The 25,944-nt window shown below is 39.1% G+C and overlaps 1 protein-coding gene across 2 annotated transcripts in view; it reads left to right on the forward strand.

Annotated features, from left to right (window-relative positions):
* The window catches only part of BLOC1S5 (biogenesis of lysosomal organelles complex 1 subunit 5), a 51,924-nt gene that overhangs the window by 13,342 nt on the left and 12,638 nt on the right, over window positions 1–25,944 (forward strand). The window contains exons 3-4 of one of the 2 annotated variants that reach the window (XM_023221168.3): window positions 7,461–7,590; window positions 25,220–25,278. In XM_023221168.3, coding sequence (XP_023076936.1) covers window positions 7,461–7,590; window positions 25,220–25,278 — 189 coding nt within the window. The remainder of the gene's footprint in view (window positions 1–7,460; window positions 7,591–25,219; window positions 25,279–25,944) is intronic. The other variant, XM_023221169.2, reaches the window with a different exon arrangement.

Consider the following 25,944-nt stretch of genomic DNA (forward strand, 5'->3'; position numbering starts at 1 on the left):
AGGCACGAGCCACTGCGCCCGGCCTCTTTCCTTTCTTTCTTAATTTCCTTTCTTTTCTTTCTTTTGAGGTGGAGTCTCGTACACCCAGGCTGGAGTGAAGTGGTGTGGTCTCGGCTCACTGCAACCTCTGCCACCCTGAGTTCAAGCAATTCTCCTGCCTGAGCCTCCCAAGTAGCTGGTATTAGAGGTGCGCACCACCATGCCCAGCTAATTTTTGTATTTTTAGTAGAGATGGGGTTTCACAGGCTAGTCTTGAACTCCTGACCTCAGGTGATCCGCCCACCTCGGCCTCCCAAAGTGCTGGGATTACAGGCATGAGCCACTGTGCCCAGCCAACTCTTCCACGTAATTTCAAGGCACAATGATTTGACTTTATATCCTAGTGAAATATATCTTCAAAACAAAAAATTTTTTTAAAAAATCTTAAATTTCTTTCATTTTGTTGATGCTAGTATTGGTATTACGACTTGATTGAATCAGTGGTAAAACAAATAATTGGTGTTTTGATAACTGGAAAGAGATAAGACAGAAGAGGGTAATTAGAAATTCTGTGGTCTTAAATTTGAGTTTGACTATCAATATGAACTCAAGATATATCTATTCTTTTTAAAAATACATATTTCCTAGCCTTGTCCACTGAAAAGTTAGAAATAGTGACCAACCCAATAGCAGTGAGCAGCCTTAGTGTTCAGTCCCCAAATTCCATTTCTCCAGTGGGAGTTAGACACCTGCTCATTCCAAGTCCAGAGCAGGAGATGGAGAGGATGAACCTGGAGTATCAGATCATGCCAGAAAGCAAATGACCTACTACAAAATACTAGAGTTTTGTGTGAAGCATTCCAGAGCCAGCTTGAATAGGCTCCCGCTGGACAAAGCTGGGATAATCTGAGTACCAATTATCTGGTGCAAAAGGCCTTGCGTTCATCCTGTGAGAAATACTGCAATGGACTGAAAAACTTCAAATATCTTTAAATCTATGAGTCATAGGGATATGTACAAACAAACAAAAAACCTTTCTAATCACCTTTAGTGAATACTAGGGAGTGAACTCATTATTTTTGAAACTGGTAAATAAGGGAGAAAGAATCAAGTGTTCTGTTTTGCCTTTTGTATGTGAACATTCCTTGGAGTAACCAAGTTGTTGATAGGGGCAGTTTCTCTTCATAGAGTATTTCTGCTAGTAAACAAAGACAGAATGCTACCAAGATGCTGTTGAGAGTATACAACCCATGTCTGAAAAATTCTTCCAAACAAAAAATAGAACCCTGAATTTGATCAGGGCTTTAGTTCTAACGACTAATTTACAGGAAAGAGAACAGACAAAGGAGTATGTTAAATTACACCATGGGGATTCATTCAGCAAACAACAGACTGTGGGAAACTGTGCAGAACAAATGACTCACTTTTTTCCAACAAATTGCAAAGGAAAAAAGTGAAAGGGGAAATCTATTGGTTAAAACGGACTTAAGAAACATATTAATCAATTGCAGTATATAAAACTCGTTTAGGTTGTGGTTCAAACAAACTGGGGGATAAAAAACATTTATAGGACATTTGAGGGAATGTGAACATTACTTTGATATTTCATGATACTAAAAAATTGTTGGCCAGACGTGGTCAACAAATGTCTTTTATAGAGAGATGGATACAACCCTGTCTCTATAAAAAATACAAAAATTAGCCAAGTGTCATAATGTGCGCCTGTAGTCCCAGTTACTTGGAAGGCTGAGGTGGGAGGATCGCTTGAGCCAGGGAGGCAGAGGTTGCAGTGAGCCAAGATTGTGCCACTGCACTCCAGCCTGGAAAACAGAGCCAGACTTTGTCTCAAAAAAAAAAAAAAAATTACTGTTAACTGTGTGTGTGTGTGTGTGTGAGAGAGACAGAGAGAGAGGTGGTCTTATTGTTTGTTTAAGGCAAGTTTTGTGTTTTAAGGATACTAATATATGTTGAGACCGAGCATGGTGGCTCACGTGTGTAATTCCAGTACTTCAGGAGTCCAGGGTGGAAGGATTGCTTGAGCCCACGAGTTTGAGACCAGCCTGTGCGACAACAAAGTGAGACCCTGTCTCTACACAAAATTTTTAAAAAAAGGAAAATGAGCCAGGTGTGGTGGTGTGCACCTGTAATCCCAGCTACTGGGAGGCTGAGGCAGGAGGATTGCTTGAGCCCAGGAGTTCAAGGCTGCGGTGAGCCATGATCACATCACTGCACTCCAGCAGTAGTGTGATCTCAGTGACAGAACAAGACCCTGTCTCTACAACAACAAACAAACAAAAGGATACAGGTTGAAATATTTAACAGTTGAAATGATATACTTTCTTGGATTTGCTTCAAAATAATCTAGAGGGGATGAGGTGTATGGAGCATTGTGGAGGGGAAAAAATCAGTCATGAGAACTGTTGAAGCTTGGTGATGAGTATATGAGAGTTCATTATATTATTCTCTTGCAACTTTTGTATAAATTGTTAATATCTTATTATGGGAAAATTAGAAAAAGTAAGAAGCTGGCCATATAAGAATGGCTCAAAAAAAATAAAGACACTTCAGTAACATAACTAACCTATTATTTTTTCACAGTCAAGTTTACCACTCTTTTTTTAGTAACTTCTTGTTTTGTATTAATTTTAGATTTGTAGAAAAATTGCAAAGATAGTACAGAGAATTCCCATGTACCCCTGTATTAGTTCATTTTCATGCTGCTGATAAAGACATACCCAAGATTGGAAAGAAAAAGAGGTTTAATTGGACTTGCAGTTCCACATGGCTGGGGAGGACTCAGAATCACGGTGGCAGGGAAAAGGTACTTCTTACATGGCAGTGGCAAGCAAAAATGAGAAAGAAGCAAAAGCAGAAACCCCTGATAAGCCCATCAGATCTCGTGAGACTTACTCACTGTCAGGAGAATGGTACAGGAAAGACCGGCCCCCATGATTCAATTACCTCCCCCCGGGTTCCTCCCACAATAGAATTCCCGGGAATTCCAGGAGATACAATTCAAGTTGAGATTTGGGTGGGGACAGAGCCAAACCATGTCATTCCACCTTTGGCCCCTCCGAATCTCGTGTCCTCACATTTCAAAACCAATCATGCCTTCCCAACAGTCCCCCAGATTTTTAACTCATTTCAGCGTTAATCCCAAAGGTCCACAGTCCAAAGTCTCCACTGAGACAAGGCAAGTCTCTTTCACCTATAAGCCTGTAAAATAAAAAGCAAGGTAGTTACTTCCCATATACAATGGGGGTACAGGTATTGGATAAATACAGCCGTTCCAAATGGGAGAAATTTGCCAAAACAAAGGGATTACAGTGCTCATGCAAGTCCAAAATCCAGTGGGGCAGTCAAATTTTAAAACTCCAAAATGATCTCCTTTGACTCCACATCTCACATTCAGGTCACACTGATGTAAGAGGTGGGTTCCCATGGTCTTGGGAAGCTCCGGCCCTGTGGCCGGAAGACAGGGTACAGCCTTCTTCCTGGCTTCTTTCACAGACTGGCGTTGGGTGTCTGCAGCTCTCCCAGGTGCATGGTGCAAGCTGTCTGTGGATCTACCATTCTGGGGTCTGGAGGACAGTGGTCCTCTTCTCACAGCTCCACTAGGCAGTGTCCCAGTAGGGACTCTGTGTGGGGGCTCCGACCCCACATTTCCCTTCTGCGCTGCCCTAGCAGAGGTTCTCCATGAGGGCCTTGCCCCTGCAGCAGACTTTTGCCTGGGCATCCAGGCATTTCCTTACATCTTCTGAAATCTAGGCAGAGGTTCCCAAATCTCCATTCTTGACTTCTGTGCACCCCCAGGCTCAACATCACTTGGAAGCTGCCAAAGCCTGGGGCTTTCACCCTCTGAAGCCACAGCCCAAGCTGTATGTTGGCCCCTTTCAGCCACTGCTGGAGCAGCTGGAACACAGGGCACCAAGTCCCTAGGCTGCACACAGCACGGGGGCCATGGACCTGGCCCGTGAAATCACTTTTTCCCCCTAGGCCTCTAGGCTTGTGATGGGAGGGACAGCCCTGAAGACCACTGACATGACCTGGAGACATTTTCCCCATTGTCTTGGGGATTAACATTCGACTCCTTGTTACTTATGCAAATTTCTGCAGCCGGCTTGGATTTCTCCTCAGAAAATGAAATTTTCTTTTCTTTCGCATTGTCAGGCTGCAGACTTTCCGAATTTTTATACTCCACTTACCTTATAAAACTGAATGCCTTTCACAGCACCCAAGTCACCTCTTGAATGCTTTGCTGCTTAGAAATTTCTTCCACCAGATACTCTCAATCATCTCTCTCAAGTTCAAAGTTCCACAAATCTCTAGGGCAAGTATAAAATGCTACCAGTCTCTTTGCTAAAGCATAACAAGAGTCACCTTTGCTCCAGTTCCCAGCAAGTTCCTCATCTCCATCTGAGACCCCCTCAGCCTGGACCTTATTGTTCATATCACCATCAGCATTTTTATCAAAGCCATTCAGCTTTGATAAACTTTCTCACATTTCCTGTCTTCTTCTCAGCCCTCCAAACTGTTCCAACCTTTGCCTGTTACTCAGTTCCAAAGTCGCTTCCACATTTTCTGCTATCTTTTCAGCAACGCCCCACTCTACTGGTACCAATTTACTGTACTAGTCTGTTTTCACTCTGCTGATAAAGACATACCCAAGACTGGGAAGAAAAAGAGGTTTAATTGGACTTACAGTTCCACATGGCTGGGGAGGCCTCAGAATCATGGCAGGAGGCGAAAGACGCTTCCTTTTTTTTTTTTTTTTTTTGAGGTGGAGTCTCATTCTGTCACCCAGGCTAGAGTGCAGTGGCACAGTCTTGGCTCACTGCAACCTCCGCCTCCCAGGTTCAAACGATTCTCCTGCCTCAGCCTCCTGAGTAGCTAGGACTACAGGCACGTGCCACCACACCTGGCTAATTTTTTTGTATCTTTAGTAGAGACGGGGTTTCACCATGTTGGCCAGGCTTCCAGGCTTGTCTTAAACTCCTGACCTCGTGATCCACCCGCCTCAGCCTCCCAAAGTGCTGGAATTACAGGCGTGAGCCATCGCGCCTGGCCTGAAAGATACGTCTTATATGGTGGTAGCAAGAGAAAATGAAGAAGAAGCAAAAGTGGAAACCCCTGATATGTCCCTCAGAGACTTATTCACTATCACGAGAATAGTATGGGAAAGACCGGCCACCATGATTCAGTTACCTCCCGCTAGGTTCCTCCCACAACATGGGAATTCTGGGAGATACAATTCAAGTTGAGACTTGAATGGGGACACAGCCAAACCATATCAACACCTCACCCACTTTCTTTCGTTATTTAATTTCTTTTATTACCATGCTGCATTTGTAAAAGCTAAGAAACCAACATTGATACATTACTGTTAATGAAACACCAGACTTTATTTGAATTTTACCAGTTTTTCTATTATAGTCCCCTTTCTGTTCCAGAATCTAATCTGGGGTACCACATTGCATTGAATGATCATGCCATCTTAGTCTTTGGTCTGTGACAGTTCCTCAGCCTTTCCTTATTTTTTATGACCTTTACATAAGTCTTGAATACGGGCTAGGTATCCAATCTGGATTTGTCTGTTGTTTTTCTCATGACTAGACTCAGGTTTTGGGTATTGGGAAAGAATACCACAAAGGTAAAGTACCCTTATCACATTATATCAAGGAGTGCATGCTATCAACACAACACCACTGATAATACGAACCTTCTTGGCTTGGTTGAGGTATTACTGCCTTTGCTGGTTTTCTCAACTATCATGTTGCTAGTTTTCTCTACTCTAATGTTAATATTTTTCCCTTTCCCTGTTCTATTCTTTGGAAGCATGTTACTAAGTATAGCCCACCCTCATTTTGGGCAGGGAGGGTGGTTTTGCTCTACTTTCTGTAATGGAGATGTTTTTGGAGTTCTAAAACCACCTGCAGGTTCAGTGATTCACTAGAAGAACTCACAGAAGTCAGCATATGACCATGCTTGTGGCAAGCTTTTTTATGGCAAAAGAATACAAAGCAGTGTCAGCAAAGAGAAAAGGTGCTTGGGAAGCAGTCTGGAGGAACCCAGGTAGAAGCGTCCAAGAGTCCTCCCCCAGTGGAGTCACACAGGATGCACTGAATTCCCCTTGTGACAAGTTGTGACAACACATGTAAAGTGTAATCTTACAGGGAAGCTTGCCTGAGCCTAGGTGTCCAGGGGTTTTATTGGGGGCTGGTCAAGGAGGCATCCTCTGCCTAGCATGTACAGCATTTTCAGACTTCCAGAAGGAAAGAGGTATTCAACATTAATCACATTGTTTGTGTAAACCAGGGGTGTCCAATCTTTTTGCTTCCCTGGTCTACGCCGAAAGAAGAAGAATTGTCTTGGGCCACACATAAAACACACTAACAGTAACAATAGCTGATGAGCTAAAAAAGAAAAAATCACAAAAAAATCTCATAATGTTTTAAGGAAGTTTTGTAATTTGTGTTGGGCTGCATTCAAAACCGTCTGGGGCCGCTTGTAGCCCATCTGCCGCGGCTTGGACAAGCTTGGTGTAAACCATCTAGGCACAGTAAACCACTTTTGTAATTTATGGAAGGGTTTTATACAAACATAGGGAACTGTTTACTAGTCAAGTTTCCAGCCCCAAGCCAGGGCCAACCTTATGAGGAGGTCTTTCTAATGATAATAGCCTCAGGCCTTCAGTGTTCTTTTCGATATAGGAAAGTATCTACATATTGCTTTTACTACCCATTTTTATTTTGAGAAAAAAAAAGGAATCAGATAAAAAAAATAGCACATAATAATAGAAGCTATATGATAGTAAGAATGACAGAATGAAATTTAAGATCAGATCGGGGTGTTTAATTTCCTTCTAATAAAATATGTGGCAATCTGGGCCATTTTTCTGGTTCTTTTAGTATTTCTCTTGCCAATTTTTTAACATTGCTATAAAAATATTACTCATATTGCAACTTTTGGAGCATTTCATAATTTTAAAAATGCCTCTGGGTTATGAGGCATTTATTGCCAAATAATTAGAAGAAGGCTGCATAAATTTTCAGTAATAAGTCATAACCTAACAACCAAAACCTGGGTGGATATCTTAGAAAGTAATTACTAAGATTTAAGACACAATGTGCTGGGCTTGGTGGCTTACAACTGTAATCCCGGCGCTTTGGGAGGCCAAGGTGGGCAGATCACAAGGTCAGGAGTTTTGAGACCAGCCTGGCCAATATGGTGGAACCCCATCTCTACTAAAAGAAAAAAAAATACAAAAATTAGCCAGGCATAGTGGCTGTAGCCTGTAGTCCCAGCTACTTGGGAGGCTGAGGCAGGAGAATCACTTGAACCCGGGAGGTGGAGGTTGCAGTGAGCTGAGATCACACCACTGCACTCCAGTCTGGGCGACAGAGTGAGACTGCATCTCAAAAAAAAAAAAAAAGAAAAGAAAAAGACACCATATTTATTAGTCATTTACTTTCTTTTAATAGGAAAAGCGTGGTCTTCGAGAAATGCGAGTTCTTGAAAATTTGAAGAATATGATCCATGAAACAAATGAACATACTCTTCCCAAATGTAGAGACACAATGCGGGACAACCTCAGCCAAGTTCTCCAGAGATGTGAGTTAGCAATTTTTTTTTAAATTGCTTTTCATTTCAAATGAATGCTACACCACAATGTATTTTCTTGGGTATTATGATGAGAAGTGGAGAGGGAAAGTTCTTAACCTGGATAAATGAGAGGGAAGCTCAGTTACAGAGAAAGTGGTTTTCTAGTGATTAATGTATGTTGCCATTAATTAATCTCCAAACAGCATTCATCTCCAAAGTGAGTTGTGTGCATCTGTGGTACACGAGACAGTCTGTTTAGTATGTGAGAAAGTCAAAATATTTTTCGCCTATTTTTACAAATTTTTCTTTTTTTTTTTTTTTTTTTTGGAGGCACAGTCTCACTCTGCCTCCCAGGCTGTAAGGCAGTGGTGGGATCTCAGCTCACTACAACCTCCGCCTCCCAGATTCAAGTGGTTCTCGTGCCTCAGCCTCCTGAGTAGCTGGGACTACAGGTGTGTATCACCACGCCTGGCTAATTTTTGTGTTTTTAGTGGAGATAGGGTTTCACCAAGTTGGCCAGGCTGGTCTCAAACTCCTGGCCTCAAGTGATTCACCTGTCTTAACCTCCCAAAGTGCTGGAATTTTTAACAGGCATGAGCCACCATGGCCATCCTATTTTTACAAAAAAATTTATATATATATATAAAAAATTTGAGGCTGGGCACGGTAGCTCATGCTTGTAATCCCAGCACTTTGGGAGGCCAAGGCAGGCAGACCACGAGGTCAGGAGTTTGAGACCGACCTGGCCAATATGGTAAAACCCCGTCTCTACTAAAACTACAAAAATTAGCCAGGCGTGATGGCACGTGCCTGTAGTCCCAGCTACTTGGGAGGCTGAGGCAGAAGAATCCCTTGAACCCAGGAGGCGGAGGTTGCAGTCAGCAGAGCGAGATGCCATCTCGGAAAAGAAAAAAAAAAATTGATGACCAGGAACTGGGAAGATCTGAGATGAAACTTCTTTTTCACACAGGGGACTAGAGGTTTTAGCTTTATTTAGAAAATAATGTTTTCATAAATACTTTATCACTTTTTTTCATTAAGTAAAATATTTTAATGTGGAGAGGTAGTTGGTCAAAATGAATGTTTTTAATATCAAACCATAACAAAATAAATAGACGTTTTATTAGTAACTGATTTAGAAATTTGAAGTATTTAAGAAAATCCAGATTTATATTGCCAATATTCAGCTTGTCCAAGTGTTGTGCAGGAAGGAGTTCAAGAGCAACAAGTGGGGATAACGCTGGTAAATAATGATGGGTTACTGAAGTATAAAATGGAAACAGATCTTTCTGAGAGGAAAAAAAGCCAAAAAAAAACCCCACAAAAAAACAAAAAAACTGACCTGCAGTAGAATGGCTGGTGAAGAAAGGCAGCAGAGAGATCTTGGTTAATAACTGAATTAAATACGTCTTTGTGTGCGGGTCCAAGTTAATCTCTTGTGTACTCTAATGCTAAAAGGAGGTTGGAAAACATAGATCTCCCAGGTCACATTTGGTTTCTCGGAGTGGAACAGCAGAAGTATAAAATTGGCCTTAGGCTTTTGCATTTTACAACAAACATGCCCTCATTTGTTCATAACCGCATCCTTAACCCTGTCAAACATTCTAGTTAGCATGCTAAAAGGAAAACTCCAACAGTTATCAATAAGATGTTTACGTATGCCTTGCAGACATGCATACACCTTTCCTTTTCCACATTGTAAGTATATAAAACTAAATTTTGTAAAACTGAGTGAAAACTATTTTGACTTACTTCATTCTGGGGCTAAAGTTATTGAAGATGTGAGGATGAGCCTCTTAAAATTACAGTCTTCTCAGAGAAGTACAAAAGTATTACTGATAATTTGGAATCCAGATTAAGTGCGTTTTCTTGAAAGGCAGAATTAAAACATAAAAATGTGAAGTTAGTAATTGAGGTTCCATTGTGTGTGGAATACATTGGGTCTTGCCAGCTGTAGAAACCAGGCAATGGCTTTCCGAACAGTTTTCTGCTGGAAGCAGGAAAAGTTTCTGTAGTAAGCTCTGACATAAGTATTTTCTTGTACCTTTTATCGCTGAGTGTCACTGCCTTTAAAACTGATGTAGTTTTGAAAATTAGTCTGGGCCCAGCTGTCTTTCATGGCAAATTTCATGTGTAAAAGCGACATTTTAAATGATGTATTGACTTGTTTATTTTCACTACTAATTGATCTGGGAGTTGTGCAAAATCATTTAAGCAAGTTTTTGTATAGAATATATTGATCTCAGTATTTAATAGTACAAGACTATTGATAAGTTGGGTTTCATTTTGTGCCTTTTAGTAGAACCATCACATTTATCTCTTCATATACGTGTTTGACACTATGTGTGTGGTCAGCTGTGCCTCTCAGAACACTACAAATGTGGGTCTTACACATTGTTCTGACATTGTGCACAAAACTAATAGATGAAGGGCCAAGAAGGTGGGACCATCTAGAACTCTCTGAATGGAGACCTAGTACAGAATTCAGCTTGGAACCATTTCTGCTTTTGGCTGCATTGCCACCTACTTTGCAGAGTGTCCTGAGATTAGGTGAGCAGAGGCTTTAGAACCAAAACTCTTCTGTAGTTCCTTAAGAACCACAAAAAAGTAAACAGGAGCTCCATCAAGGTATGTAAGAGCAACCTGTAAAGTAACTTGTTATGAAGATATAGCCATTACCTGTTTTTCATCCTTAAGACAAGGTGTCTGTGTTCTATTTATTAATTATTTAATAGACTTGTAAATTTCACCACGTTTGGTGTCAGGAGATCTTGTCTTAGTATCAAGGACTCAGCCTTTGATTTTTAAAGAGTAAGGAGGATGGATAGCTTCTAGGTTATTCCTCATTCAAATAAACTAACATGACCATAATAAAAGAATATCCCCTCCCTCCTTTTTTCCCTCTCTCTCTTTAAGAACAATGACTTTATTTTTGCATTATTTAAAAATAAAACCTAATATATTTTAGTAATAAGCAAAAAATAAAGAAGAAAATAAATCGTAAAAAGAAAGAAACAGGCCAGGCATGGTAGCTCACACCTATAATCCCAGCACTTTGGGAGGCCTAAGCTGGAGGATTGCTTGAAGCCAAGAGTTCAAGACCAGCCTGGGCAACAAAGCAAGACACTCTCTCTCAAAAAAATTGAAAAAAATTAACTAGGTGCGGTGAGGCACACCTGTAGTCCCAGCTACCTGGGAGGCTGAGGTGGTAGGATTGCTTGAGCCCAGGAGTTCAAGGCTGCAGCAAGTTATGATGATGCCACTGCGCTCCAGCCTGAGCAACAGAGTGAGATCCTGTCTCTAGCCAACAGCAACAACAACCTACTTTAAAAAGCTATTGCTTTTTAACTTTGGCGAACACTATTCCAGACATCTTTGTGTGTATTCAAATAGAACGATGTATGGAGAATGATAGCTGGATAAATGAGCAGGGGAGAGGAGAAGTTGGGGGGAAGGTATGAGAGGGAGAGAAAACATTTGATAAGAATGGGATCATATAACTTTTAAGTTAAAGTATTAACTTTAATTTCATTTGAATTAGAACAAAAAGTAAAATGGAAGACAGTACCTTGAAACAAGTACTTCTTGCCATCAAATATAGTAGTTACTAAAAGATCATTATGAGGAAAATAATTATAGAAAACAATTAAAAGTTGTAGTCATGTTGTTTCTGTTCATTTGTATTATGTTCAAATTGTTAGTAGCATGAATTAATGCCTTGCCATGAGAGATGGAGGATTTTCAACCCTCCCTTCCTGCCACTCTTCCACTACTCTCTCACTTGTGAATTTAACTTTGTCAGGGTTTATAATGTTTGCTTTCTGTTCTACAGTTAAAATTCTGCCAATGTTTAGTTGTAGACAATTCAATTCCTTTTTTTTAGGCTGAATTGCAGGGCTGTGGTCACGGCTCGCTGCAGCCTCGACCCCCTGGACTCAGGTGATCCTCCCACCTCAGCCTTACAAATAGCAGAGACTACAGGTATGCGCCACCATGCTGGCTAAGTTTTTCATAGAGACAGGGTTTGCCATGTTGCCCGGACTGGTCACAAACTCCTGGGCTCAAGCAATCCGCCTGCCTCGGCCTTGCAAAGTGCTGGGGATTACAGGCATGAACCACCACAACCAACCTGATTCAATTCCTTTGTTTCTGATTTTATTTATTGTATCTGTAATGATGATGTTATAGTTCTCTGTTTCCTTAGCTTTGTAATTTCATTTTTCATTTCATTCTGTATTTTTATCATCAGGTTTGATCACATTTATTGAGCTTATAATGCTACTTTCTATTGCAAAGGACTTATGGAGACTTTTATTAGGTTTTCTTCCAGGATGGATACTCTGTCTGTCTTACCTGTCTTTCATATGTTGTTTTCCTTTCTTTCCTCTCCCCTCCCCCATCTGTTTTTCTACAAATTAAAGCATATTAGAGTTCTAACAATTTTGTAGTAGAGACGGGGTTTCACCATGTTGGCCAAGATGGTCTCAGTCTCTTGACCTCGTGATCCACCTGCCTCGGCCTCCCATGGTGCTAGGATTACAGGCGTGAGCCACCAGGAATCTCAGTTCTTGACTGCAATCTGTGTTCCTATTCTTGGTTACTACTTTTCAAAGTTTATTGTATGCAATTATAATTCTTTACTGTTTAGTAAATGGTGAAGTATTTTACCTTTTAAAAAACTTTATTTGTTTTGAGAGTCATCTAAGGGACTACGTTTGTGTGGTTTTGCTTCACTCTGCCATCTTTACCTAGAAATCTTTAAGAACACACTGTAATTTAAAATACAAACTAATTTATATAGCACTTTACTAGTTAGACTTTTCGCCTGTATTTTTTCATTTTTTTCTCATAACCCAGTGAAATAAGTGTTTATCATCTTCCCCGCCTTATAGTTGAGAAAACCGAAATTTATAGTGGTTGAACACTTCAGATTCTCCAATAATAATTGGAGGAACTATCATGCAAGCCTAGCTCTTCTGCCTCCAGAGTTCAAGTTCCACTTCAGGATGTTACTTCTATATATCTTTGAAAAGGTAGTCAGAAAAGTCTGCCTTTATTCCTGGATTATCACTTTTTCTTGGATTTCCTCCTACAACGCAGGCTCCTCCTTCTCAGTCTACTTTGTTAGTTCCCACTTACCTTCATGACTTTTAACCTTGGGGTGCTCGCAGGCTTGGTTCCGCGACTGCTTTCCTGTTTAAACTCACTTGCTTGGTGAGCTCATACAGAATCACGCCTTTCAATATCATCTGTCTACCAATCAATAATTAAATTCCACATTTGTGGTTTTAGCCTGGTCCCATATCCCTGTCTTCCCAACTAAAATTTGAGTCCTGTAAGCTCAGGACTCTGGTTGTTCATTGTGGTATCTCAGGCACCTAGAACAGTGCCTGCTACTTTATAGCCACTCAGTAGTTATTTGTTCATTGAAGTGAATGAGTGAGCATTCGGCCAAAATCTGTTCCTAATGCCAAGCTGAAATTTATTTTCTTTTTTTAAAGCTAATACTACATTTACTTAGCTTTTTAAAAATAACTTTACTTTTGTATTATTGTATAATGTACATATTTTGGTGGTACTTATGGTAATTTAATGCTTTCATATAATTTGTAAAGACCAAATTAGTATAATTCACATATGCATCACCTTAAATATTTGTCTTTTCTTTTCACTAAAAACATTCAAATTATTCTCTTCTACCTATTTTGAATTACATAATAGGTTATTGTAAGCTATAGTCAGCCTACTGATCTATCAAATACTAGGTCTTATTTCTTCCATCAGACTATTTATATCTATTAATCAAACTGTCTTCATGCCCTCCTCCTCACTATACTTCCTGGCCTCTGGTAACTACCAGTCTACTCTCTATATTCATGAGATCCATTTCTTTAGCTCTCATGTATGAGTGAGAGCAAGCAATATTTGTCTTTCTGTGCTTGGCTTATTTCACTTAACATAATAACATCTAGTTCCATCCATGTTGCTGCAGATGATGGGATTTCGTTCATTTTTATGGCTGAATAATATTCCATTGTGTATACCACATTTTCTTACCCATTCATGGAAATTTAGGTTGGTTCCATATTTTGGCTAGTGCTGCAATACACACATGAGTGCAGATGTCTCTCTCCTTTTCTTCTAGATACATACCCAGTCTTGTGGAATTGCTGGATCATATGGTAGTTCTATTTTTAGTTTTTTGAGGAACCTCCAAACTGTTCTCCATAGTGGTTGTACTAATTTATATTCTGACCAACAGTGTACGAGAGTTCCCTTTTCTCCACATCCTTGCCAGCATCCATTATTCTTTGTCTTTTTAATAAAAGCCATTTTAACTAGAGATACTATCTCGTTGTGGGTCTGGTTTGCATTTCTCTGACAATTAGTGATCTTGGGCATTTTTTTCATATTCCTGTTGGCCATTTTATGTCTTTTGAGAAATGTCTCTTTTATTATTATTATTATTATTATTATTATTATTGAGAAATGTCTCTTTCTTCTGAAATAGATCTTTGCCTATTTTAAAAATTGGATTCTTTGGGTTTTTTCCTATATTGTTGTTTGAACTCCTTATATATTCTGGTTATTAATCCCTTGTCAAATGAATAGTTTGCTAATACTTTCTTCTCCTGTGGGTCGTCTCTTGAACTTGATTATTCTCTTTGCTTCACGGAAGCATTTTAGCTTGATGTAATCCTATTTGTCTGTTTTTGCTTTGGTTGCCTCGCTTTTGAGGTCTTAAGGAAAAAAGTCTTTGCCCAGACCAGTGTCCTGGAGTGTTTCCCCCTAGAGTTTCTTCTGGTAATTTCATAGTTTCACGTCTTAGATTTAAGTCTTTAATCCATTTTTGTTTGATTTTTATGTGTGGTGAGAGATAGAGGTTTAGTTTCATTCTTCTTCATATGGATATCCAGTTTTCCCAGTCATATTGATATCCAGTTTTCTCAGCACCATTTATTGAAGAGCTTGTCCTTTACCCATTGTATGTTCTTGGTGCCTTTGTTAAAAATGAGCTGGCTATAAATTTGCGAGTTTATATCTGGGTTATTGATTCTGTGCCATGCATGGTCTGTGTGTTTTTATGCTGGTATCATGCTGATTTGGTTACTATAGCTTTGTATTAATAATACGCTTTGTAATCAGGTAGTGTGATGCCTCCAGCTGTGTTCTTTTTGCTCAAAATTGCTTTGACTATTCAGGGTCTTTCATGGTTCTGTATAAATTTTAGGGTTTATTTTTCCTATTTCTATGAAAAATGTCATTGGTATTTTGATAGGGATTGCATTGAGTCTGTAAATTGCTTTGGGTATTATTGTCATTTTAATGGCATTCTTCCAGTTATGGAGCGTGGATATCTTTCCATTTTTGTGTGCCCTCTTCAATTTTTTTCATCAGTGTTTTATAGTTTTCCTTGTATAGCTCTTTTACTTCTTTGGTTCAATTGATTCCTAGCTATTTTATGTTCTTTGTAGCTATTATAAATAGGATTGCTTTCTTGATTTCTTTTTCAGATTGCTTGCTGTTGGCATATATAAATGCTATGGATTTTTGTATGTTGATTTTGTATCCTGCAACTTTACTGAGTACATTTATTAGTTCTAAGAGCTTTTTGGTGAGTCAGTAGGTTTTTCTAAATATAAGATCATATGATCTGCAAACAAAGATAATTTGACTTAATACCTTTCCAATTTGTGTGCCCTTATTTCTTGCCTAATTGCTTTGGCAGGACTTTCAGTATTATGTTGAATAAAAGTGGTGAATGTGAGCATCCTTTTCTTGTTCCAGATCTTATAGGAAAGGCTCTCAATTTTTCCTCATTCAATATGATGTTAGCTGTGGGTTTGCCATATATGGCCTTTATTATTTTGAGCTATGTTCTTTTTATACCCAGTTTGTTGAGAGTTTTTATCATAAAAATGTTGGATTTTATCAAATGCTTTTTTAGCATCTATTGAAATTACCATATGGTTTATTTATAGATTTGCATATGTTGAACCATCCTTGCATTCCTGGAATAAATCCCACTTGACCATGGTGAATGATCTTTTTAATGTGTTGTTGAATTTGGTTTGCTACTATTTTGTTGAGGATTTTTGCCTTTACATTCATTAGTGATACTGTCTGTAGTTTTTTTTTTTTTTTTTTTTTTTCTTGTTTTGTCTTTGTCTGATTTTGATATTGAGGTAATGCTGGCCTTGTAGAATGAGTTTGGGAATATTCTCTCCTCTTCAAGTTTTTTGAAGAACTTGAGTAGAATTGGTGTTAAATTGTCTTTAAATGTTTGCTGGAATTCAGCAATGCAGACATCGAGTCCTGGGCTTTTCTTTGACAGGAGACTTTATCATGGCTTCATTCAGCCTTATTATTCATTATTAGCTTGTTGAGGCTTTCTGTTTCCTCATGGTTTGTGCTTGGTAGCTTGTATGTGCCTAAGAAATTATCTGTTTCTTCTAGCTTTTCCAATTTGTTGGTGTGTAGTTGTTGATAATCGTTTAATGATTCTTTGATTTTTTTAGCCTCAATTTTATTTATTTCTGCTCTGGTCTCTATTATTTCTTTCCTTCTACTAATTTTGGGTTCCTTGAGGTTCAATGTTAGGTTGTTTATTTGAAGTCTTTCTATTTTTTCGATACAGGCTTTTGTTGCTATAAATTTCCCTCTTAGTACTGTTTTTGCTGTATCTCATAGATCTATTAATGTCTGCTTTATGTACTTGGGAGTTCCAGTGTTGAGTACATAGATACTTATAATTGTTACACCCTCTTGTTGAACTGACCCCTGTATGATTATATAGTGACCTTCTTTGTCTCTTTTTACAGTCTTTGATTTTTATTCCTTTTTAAAAATTTCAATAGACTTGGGGAACAGTGGTATTTGGGTATATGGATAAGTTCTTAAGTGGTGATTTCTGAGATTTTGGTGCACCCATCACTTGAGCAGTGCATTACCCAATGTGTAGTTTAGCTCCCACTTATAAGTGAGACCATAACGACGTTTGGTTTTCTATTCCTGAGTTATTTTACTTAGAATAATGGTCTCTAATTCCATCCAGGTTGATGCGAATGTCATTATTTCATTCTTTTTTATGGCTGAATAGTATTCCATGGTGTGTGTGTATATATCTGTGTGCATGTGTGTATATATATAGATACACCACATTTTCTTTATCCACTTGTTGATTGATGGGCATTTGGGCTGGTTCCATATTTCTGCAATTGCGAATTGTGCTGTTATAAACATGCGTGTGCAAGTGTCTTTTTTGTATCATGACTTCTTTTCCTCTGGGTAGATACCCAGTAGTGGGATTGCTGGATCAAATGGTAGATCTACTCTTGGTTCTTTAAGGAATCTCCACACTGTCTTGCATAGTGGTTGTACTAGTTTACATTCCCACCAGCAGTGTAAAAGTGTTCCCCTTTCACCACATCCACGCCAACATCAATTTTTTTATTATTATACTTCAAGTTCTAGGGTACATGTGCTCAATGTGCAGGTTTGATACATAGGTGTACATGTGCCATGTTGGTGTGCTGTACCCATCAACTTGTCATTTACATTAGGTATCTCTCCTAATGCTATCCCTCCCCCAGCCCCCCACCCCACGACAGGCCCCAGCGTGTGATGTTCCCTGCCCTGTGTCCAAGTGATCTCATTGTCAATTGCCACCTATGAATGAGAACATGCAGTGTTTGGTTTTCTGTCCTTGTGATAGTTTGCTGAGAATCATGGTTTATAGCTTCATCCATGTCCCTACAAAGGACATGAACTCATCCATTTTTATGGCTGCGTAGTATTTCATGGTGTATATGTGCAACATTTTCTTAATCCAGTCTGTCATTGATGGACATTTGGGTTGGTTCCAAGTATTTGCTATTATGAATAGTGCTGCAATAAACATACGGGTGCATGTGTCTTTATAGTAGCATGATTTATAATCCTTTGGATATATATCTAGTAATGGGATTGCTGGGTCAAATGGTAATTCTAGTTCTAGGTCCTTGAGGAATTGCCATACTGTCTTCTACAATGGTTGAACTAATTTACACTCCCACCAACAGTGTAAAAGCATTCCTATTTCTCCATATCCTCTCCAGCACCTGTTGTTTCCTGACTTTTTAATGATCGCCATTCTAACTGGTGTGAGATGGTATCTCATTGTGGTTTTGATTTATATTTCTTTGATGACCAGTGATGATGAGCATATTTTTGTGTGTCTGTTGGCTGCATAGATGTCTTCTTTTGAGAAGTGTCTGTTCATATCCTTTGCCCAGTTTTTGATAGGGTTGTTTGTTTTTCTCTTGTAAATTTGTTTGAGTTCTTTGTAGATTCTGGATGTTAGCCTTTTGTCAGATGGGTAGATTGTAAAAATTTTCTCCCATTCTGTAGGTTGCCTGTTCACTCTGGTGGTAGTTTCTTTTGCTGTGCAGAAGCACTTTAATTATATCGCATTTGTCAATTTTGGCTTTTGTTGCCATTGCTTTTGGTGTTTTAGACATGAAGTCCTTGCCCATGCCTGTGTCCTGAATGGTATTGCCTACATTTTCTTCCAGGGTTTTTGTGGTTTTAGGTCTAAAATTTAAATCTTCAATCCATCTTGAATTAATTTTTGTATAAGGTGTAAGGAAGGGATCCAGTTTCAGCTTTCTACATATGGCTAGCCGATTTTCCCAGCACCATTTATTAAATAGGGAATCCTTTCCCCCATTGCTTGTTTTTTTCAGGTTTGTCAAAGATCAGATGGTTGTAGATGTGTGGCATTATTTCTGAGGCCTCTGTCCTGTTCCATTGGTCTGTATATCTGTTTTGGTACCAGTACCATGCTGTTTTGGTTACTGTAGCCTTGTAGTATAGTTTGAATGCCTCCAGCTTTGTTCTTTTGACTTAGGATTGTCTTGGCAATGTGGGCTCTTTCTTGGTTCCATATGCACTTTAAAGTAGTTTTTTCCAATTCTGTGAAGAAAGTCATTGGTAGCTTGAAGGGGATAGATTGAATCTGTAAATTACTTTGGGCAGTATCATTTTTCTGTTAATGGTATATAGGAATGCTTGTGATTTTTGCACATTGATTTTGTATCCTGAGACTTTGCTGAAGTTGCTTATCAGCTTAAGGAGATTTTGGGCTGAGAAAATGGGGTTTTCTAAATATACAATCATGTCATCTGCAAACAGGGACAATTTGACTTCCTCTTTTCCTGATTGAATATCCTTTATTTCTTTCTCATACCTGATTGCCCTGGCCAGAACTTCCAACACTGTGTTGAATAGGAGTGGTGAGAGAGGGCATCCTTGTCTTTTGCCAGTTTTCAAAGGGAATGCTTCCAGTTTTTGCCCATTGAGTATGATATTGGCTATGGGTTTGTCATAAAATAGCTCTTATTATTTTGAGATACGTTCCATCAATTTTTAAAAATTTTTTAAAGTGATGGCCATTCTTGCAGCAGTAAGGTGGTATCAAATTCTGGTTTTGATTTGCATATCCCCAAAAATTATTGATGTTGAGCATTTTTCATATGTTTGTTGGCCATTTGTATATCTTCTTTTGAGAATTGTCTGTTCACGTCCTTAGCCCATTTTTGATGGCATTGTTTTTCTCTTGCTGATTTGTTTGAGTTCTTTGTAGACTCTGCATATTAGTCTTTTGTGGTGTGCATAGTTTGCAAAGATTTTTTTCCTACTCTGTGGGTTGTCTGTTTGCTGATTATTTCTTTTGCTGTGCAGAAGCTTTTTAGTTTAATTGAGTCCCATCTATTTATCTTTGTTTTTGTTGCATTTGCTTTTGGGCTCTTGGACATGAAGTCTTTGCCCAAGCCAGTGTCTAGAAGGGTTTTTCCACTGTCATCTTCTAGAATTTTTATGGTTTTAGGTCTTAGATTTAAGTCTTTGATCCATCTTGAGTTGATTTTTGCATAAGGTGAGAGATGAGGATCCAGTTTCATTCTTCTACATGTGACATGCCAATTATCCCAGCAACATTTGTTGAATAGGGTATCCTTTCCTTAGTTTATGTTTTTGTTGTCTTTGTCAAAGATCATTTGACTGTAAGTATTTGGCTTTCTTTTTGGGTTCTCTATTCTGTTCCATTTTTGTATGTGCCTGTTTTTATGCCAGTTCCATGCTGTTTTGGTGACTATAACCTTGTAGTGTAATTTGAAGTCAGGTAATGTGATGACCTCAGGTTACTTAGTTTTGCTTAATCTTGCTTTGGCTATGTGGGCTCTTTTTTGGTTCCATCTGAATTTTAGGATTTTTTTTTCTAGTTCTGTGAATATTGATAATGATATTTTGATGGAAATTGCATTGAATTTGTAGATTGCTTTTGGCATTATGGACATTTCACAATATTTATTCTACTCATTCCTGAGCATGGGATGTGTTTCCATATGTATTTTCTGTGATTTCTTTCAGCAGTGTTTTGTAGTTTTCCTTGTGGAGGTCTTTCACATCCTTGGTTAGGTATATTCCTAAGTATTTTGCCTTTTTGGCAGCTATTCTAAAAGGGGTTGAGCTCTGAATTTGATTCTCAGCTTCGTTGCTATTGGTGTATAGCAGTGCTCCTAATTTGTGTACATTGATTTTGTATCCTGAAACCTTCTGAATTCATTTATCAGTTATAGGGGCTTTTTGGATGAGTCTTAAGGAGTTTCTAGGTATACAATAATATCATCAGCGACCAGTAACAATTTTACTTCCTCTTTACCGGTTTGGTTGCCCTTTCTTTCTCTTGTCTGACTGCTCTGGCTAGAACTTCCAGTACTATGTTGAATAGAAATGGTGAAAGTAGGCATTCTTGTCTTGTTCCGGTTCTCGGGGAGAATGCTTTCAAGTTTTCCCATTCAGTATAATGTTGTCTGTGGATTTGTCATAGATGGCTTTTTCACCTTAGGATATGTCCCTTCTGTACCAGTTATGCTGAAGATTTTAACCATAAAGGGATGCTGGATTTTGTCAGTTGCTTTTTCTGAGTCTGTTGAGATGTGATTTTTTTTTCTCTTTTTTAGACTGTCGCTCTGTCGCTCAGGCTGGAGTGCAGTGGTGTGATCTTGGCTTACTGCAACCTGTGTCTTCTGGGTTCAAGCGATTCTCCTGCCTCAGCCTCCCGAGTAGCTGGGATTACAGGTGCCTGCCACAATACCCAGCTAATTTTTCTATTTTTAATAGAGACGGGGTTTCACCATGTTGGTCAGGCTGGTCTCGAACTCCTGACCTCAAGTGATCCACCTGCCTTGGCATCCCAAAGTGTTGGGATTACAGGAGTGAGCCACTGTGTCTGGCCTTTCTTGAGCTCACTGACTCTCCTCTGCTTGATTCATTCTACTGCTGAGAGTCTCTAGTGAATTTTTCAGTTCAGCAAATGTATTTCCCGGTTTCAAGATTTCTGTTTGATTTTTTAAAATTATTTTAATTTGACTGGTTGTGGTGGCTCACACCTGTAATCCCAGCACTTTGGGAGGCCAAGGCGGGTGGATCATGAGGTCAGAAGTTTGAGACCAGCCTGATCAACATGGTAAAACCCCATCTCTATTAAGAATACAAAAATTAGCTGGGCATGGTGGCGCACGCCTGTAGTCCCATCTACTCAGAAGGCTGAGGCAGGAGAATCGCTTGAACCTGGGAGGCGGAGGTTGTGGTATGCTGAGATTGTGCCACTGTACTCCAGCTTGGGCAACAGCTGTCTCAAAAGAAAAAAATCTATTTTAATCTCTTTGTTAAATTTCTGAATTATTTATTTTTTCTGTGTTATCCTGGAGAGCACTGAGTTTCCTTAAAACTGCTATTTTGCGTTGTTGGTCAGAGAGTTCATTTATTGCCATCTCACTGATGTCATTCACTGACTGGTTCTTTGCTTTGTCTGTTTAGGGAGGTCTTCGTTCCTTGTTTGCTGTTGTTTCTTGTGGATGTACATCTGTGTCTTTGCATTGAAGCATTAGTTATTTATTCTCATTTCCTCTCTCTTGTTTCTGTTTTTATTGGATCCATTTGCTTAGAGATTCTTTGTATTTTACCTGCAGATTTCTTTTTTCTTTCACTAGGTCACTGCTTCTTTTCAGCACCAGACGTCATCTTAAACCCGTCTGCCTTAGTTCTAGTAAACAATCAAAATGCCACTCATCTTGAATAGGGGAGGTCCCCAAAGGGATATCTTGTTAGTGTGGGAAGGCTGGCTAGGCAGCCTCTGTGCCCAGGGCACCTGTGGAACGAACCTCCTGCAGTGTGGTGCTGCTGAGTAGCCACTTTGATTTGGTGTCTTCTTTGGCTGAGTTACAGAACAGAGTTTCTAAAAGGCTGGGGGTGGAAGTGGCACCTCTCTCCTTTATCTCTGGCTGTCCTGGAGGATATATCTGCCTCTAAGGTCTCACCAGTGCTTTCCATGGGTTAAGGCAGGGACAGTTCTCCTGCCAGGGAGCCCAAGGTGGTAGGGAAGCTGATCGTCCACCATGATCCCTCTTTTAGCATAGAAACCATGAGTCAGGGAAATTTCCCATGTGCTTGGTGCCAAGGCAGGTTGGGGAAGGAATGGTACAGAGATGGAAGTCCAATTCTGTTCCTGTCTCCTCAGAGTGTTTTCATTTCTCTGTGGCCCTGAGAACTGTCTCATCCTCATGTTTGAGTTCTGGGGTATTGCTGGTAGTGTGTACCTGATTTTCATTTTCTGTTGTGGAGAGAGAAGCTAGCTCGCTTCTATACCCGCATTTTGGAACTACAAGTCCTAAAATTATTTTCTTATGTGTGTATTTGAGGTTTACTTATAGACACCATGATAGAATGAATTTGTTTCTCTTTTATGTGAGGAAAATAGGACATTGTTAACTGTGGTGCGTGGCACAGATCTACTTGAATAATCTTTTGGTTAAGAGAAAAGCACTTGATAAATTCTTGACTTTTTTTTTAAGTCTCTCCTAAAACACCGAGACAGCAGAGCAGATGGCTTCGTACTGAGTTATACAACCAGTAGGCGATGCAGATGTCATAGGAAGGTTCAGAGAAATGGGCCTTCTTGGTGTCACTAACTGATCAAAAAGGGAATGTTTGGTGCAGTCTGGTGACTGTCTTCGACTTTCGAAAAGCAAGTTGCATAAATTCAGAAAGTAAACCTTTTCCATTGTGTGCCTGAAGAGTTAAAAGGTGAATTGCTTCACAGGGACTGTGATTTCTGGAAGTGGATATTCTGTCTAAATGTAGCCATCCTGATGCAGGACAGAAGTGCACCTTTGTCAGATGTGTTCTGTTTACAATTTTAAAGGACGTTACAAATCACAAAGTAGGTGGCAGAAGCCTGTAACTCTTCTTTTAGGTTAGGCTCAGAATCTTCTGAAAGTGATGAAGCTCCTAACAACTGCCAAATGGATTTTAAGTTATGTTCGCAGAGCCAGTGGGGGAAAAAACCAGCCCAGGAAATGATAGAAGCACTGCTTGGGAAAAATGATGTCATATTAATATGCCACAGAAAGAAGGCAGATCTAAACAACTCTTTTTTTAAAAAATATTTTCTTTTATAAAAAAACAATGGGAACCTAATTTTCAGTACTTAAATATTACCTTTGATATAGCTAAAATTAATGGTTACTGATAAAAACACAACTTTTTGAAAACAAAATTCTTCTCTTTTACCATATTCCCAGAGGGAAAGCCCTAACATTTCTCTGAAAGAGAAATCACAGTCCCTGCCCTATTGTGGAACTTGTGACCTAGTTGGGGCCGGATTGGGGTGGGGTAGGAAGACATAATTTTAAAACAATTAGACAAACCTCCAGTTTCAGCAAATGCAAGATATTAATAAATGGTAGGATACACACACACACCTGATAAAGGAATTTCAAATAGGGAAAATCCTCAGAGGGAAGAGACTAATCAGGAGGGCTTTATGAAGACAGTAAACCTTGAACTGGGCTTTTGAAACAAAACAGTTTAATTAGTGAAAAGAAATAAGGAAAGGACTTTCTTTAGCGATAGTACAATAAATAGAATATTGGTAACAGTGAACAGTTCTTGATTGCTTATTTTATATATATATATACACACACCACACACACACACACACACACACACACACACACACACACATACATATATATTTATTTATTTTTTGAGATGGAGTCTCGCTCTGTCACCCAGGCTGGAGTGCAGTGGCACGATCTTGGCTCACTGCAACCTCCGCCTCCGCCTCCTCGTTCAAGCGATTCTCTTGCCTCAGCCTCACAAGTAGCTGGGACTACAGGCATGTGCCACTATTCTCAGCTAATTTTTGTATTTTTAGTAGAGACAGAGTTTCACCATGTTGGTCAGGCTAGTCTCGAACTCCTGACCTCAGGTGATCCGCCCACCACAGCCTCCCAAAGTGCTGGGATTACAGGCGTGCGTGAGCCACCGTGCCCGGCCTGACTGCTTATTTTATCTAAAGAACTACTCTAAGTGGTTATCATTATTAATATTGAAATTACTTACTTTTAAGCATAGTATGTACTGTGTTCTCATTTAAATTTTATGTCACTTCTGAAGCCCTGTCATTAGTAGTTATGTTCATATTACAGATGAGGAACTAAGGTGCTGAGAGATAGGAGTGCCAATAAGAACAGTGCCTGGCACAAAGCAAATGCTCAGTAAACATTTGACAAATGAATAACTGAGCGAGCAAACATGCCCAAGATCGTTCACACAACTGAGTGCCAAATTTGACTGACTAAGGCTCACTTTTAGCTGGCACACTACATGTCTTTATTTGGATGAAGTAAGTGAGAACATTTATGAACAGAAAAAAATGCATGTGGCAGATGAAAAGGTTTAAATAAGGGAAGAATTACAAGTGGTTTCACTGATGAAATAATTAAAGAGGCAGTAGAGTGTTGATAGTAAGAGCCAAGTCTTTAGAGCCAGAAAGATCTGATTTGAAATCCTGTTTCCTGTACTTATTAGTTGTACAACCTCCTTGATTGACAGCTTCACTTCTCTTTACCTCAGTTTTGTCATCTATAAAATGGAATAGTGATCATTTCCTAGTAGGAATGTGGGATTAAGAGAGAGAATACATAGATCTTGGCACTTAGTAAATACTCAATAAATAATTAGAATAATTATTACTAGCAGTTAGTTCTTGAGAAAGAGAAATGACTTAATGGAGATGGTCCAGGGGAAGCTGAATCTTGCAGTGGCAGCTGGGATAAATTAGAAATCAAGAGAGCACAGGCAAGAAGAGTAGAAAGTTGTTGAAGTCATGTAGTTACCAGGCACTGCAGTGAGAGAGCAGTAGTATGAATGAAAGAAAGGGGGGACGGTGGGGACAGACAGACAATGTAACGTCATAATCAGAATGTTGTGATACATTTATCGGCATTTTATATCTTTTTGGAGAATTCTGAGGTGGTTGTAGACAGTCTGTCACTGGAGTTAGTATTTAAATGTCCTTCGGCTTGTAGCTCAAAGCTCAGGAATTATTGTTCTAATTATGACATCCTGAATATATTGGCAAAACTTACTTTCCCTTTCTGGCCACCTCACCACCACCAAAATAATGTCAGTTTTCTCATAGTTTTTTGAGATCTAAAACAATCCGCATGCTCTCCACACATACTCCTCCCCCAGGTGTGTGTTTCCTCGAACACGGTCTGCTGACTGAAAACCCATGTCTTTTTTATTTCAGTGCAAGCAGCTAATGACTCAGTCTGTAGACTCCAACAGAGGGAGCAGGAACGAAAAAAGGTAAAAGATCATTAAGATAACGGGGCATATAAGTCTTGGGTGTTTGTTATATTATTAGCAATTGCTTTTGATCAGAAAATTCTCTGAATGCAGTGATTTTTACATATTTTTAAATGGCTGATTGATTGAAGATGTGTTGAGGAGGTATGGTCATGTGGTCATACCATCAATATTTTTATAAATTGAAATTGCAGAACTCTCTTTTTTTGTTTTCAGTATTTCCATCTTTTCCCTGAAAGTGGTATTTGTCTCCTGGAGGAGAGAGAAAATAGGACTTTTACATGTAACAACAAATATCCACCAGATTGGAGATATAAATCTTTCCTCTGAGCCTGAAGTATTGAGTATATTATGTATATTTCTTCCAGAAAAGGAAGCATTCATGCCTGTGGATAGGTTATTTAATGAATAGCCATAGGAGTATTTGAATCATTTGCTGGGCAGTGCTTTGCTTATTTGAATTATATGTTAACTAAATTCAGATGTGGAAAAATAGCACAAGAATTTAAGTTCCTGTGATAATTTGGTGTTTTTCACTTGCAATTATCATCAAGTGTTTTTGTAACTTACTCATTGCTCTAAACTAATGAAGATACATCTTACACTTATTAAAAAACATTGAAAAGACTAAGTCACTCTGAAAATAATGCCTTTTTGCTTGTGTGT

The sequence above is a fragment of the Piliocolobus tephrosceles genome, chromosome 5 (genome assembly GCF_002776525.5).
Source record: "Piliocolobus tephrosceles isolate RC106 chromosome 5, ASM277652v3, whole genome shotgun sequence".
In the NCBI taxonomy this organism is placed as follows: domain Eukaryota; kingdom Metazoa; phylum Chordata; class Mammalia; order Primates; family Cercopithecidae; genus Piliocolobus; species Piliocolobus tephrosceles.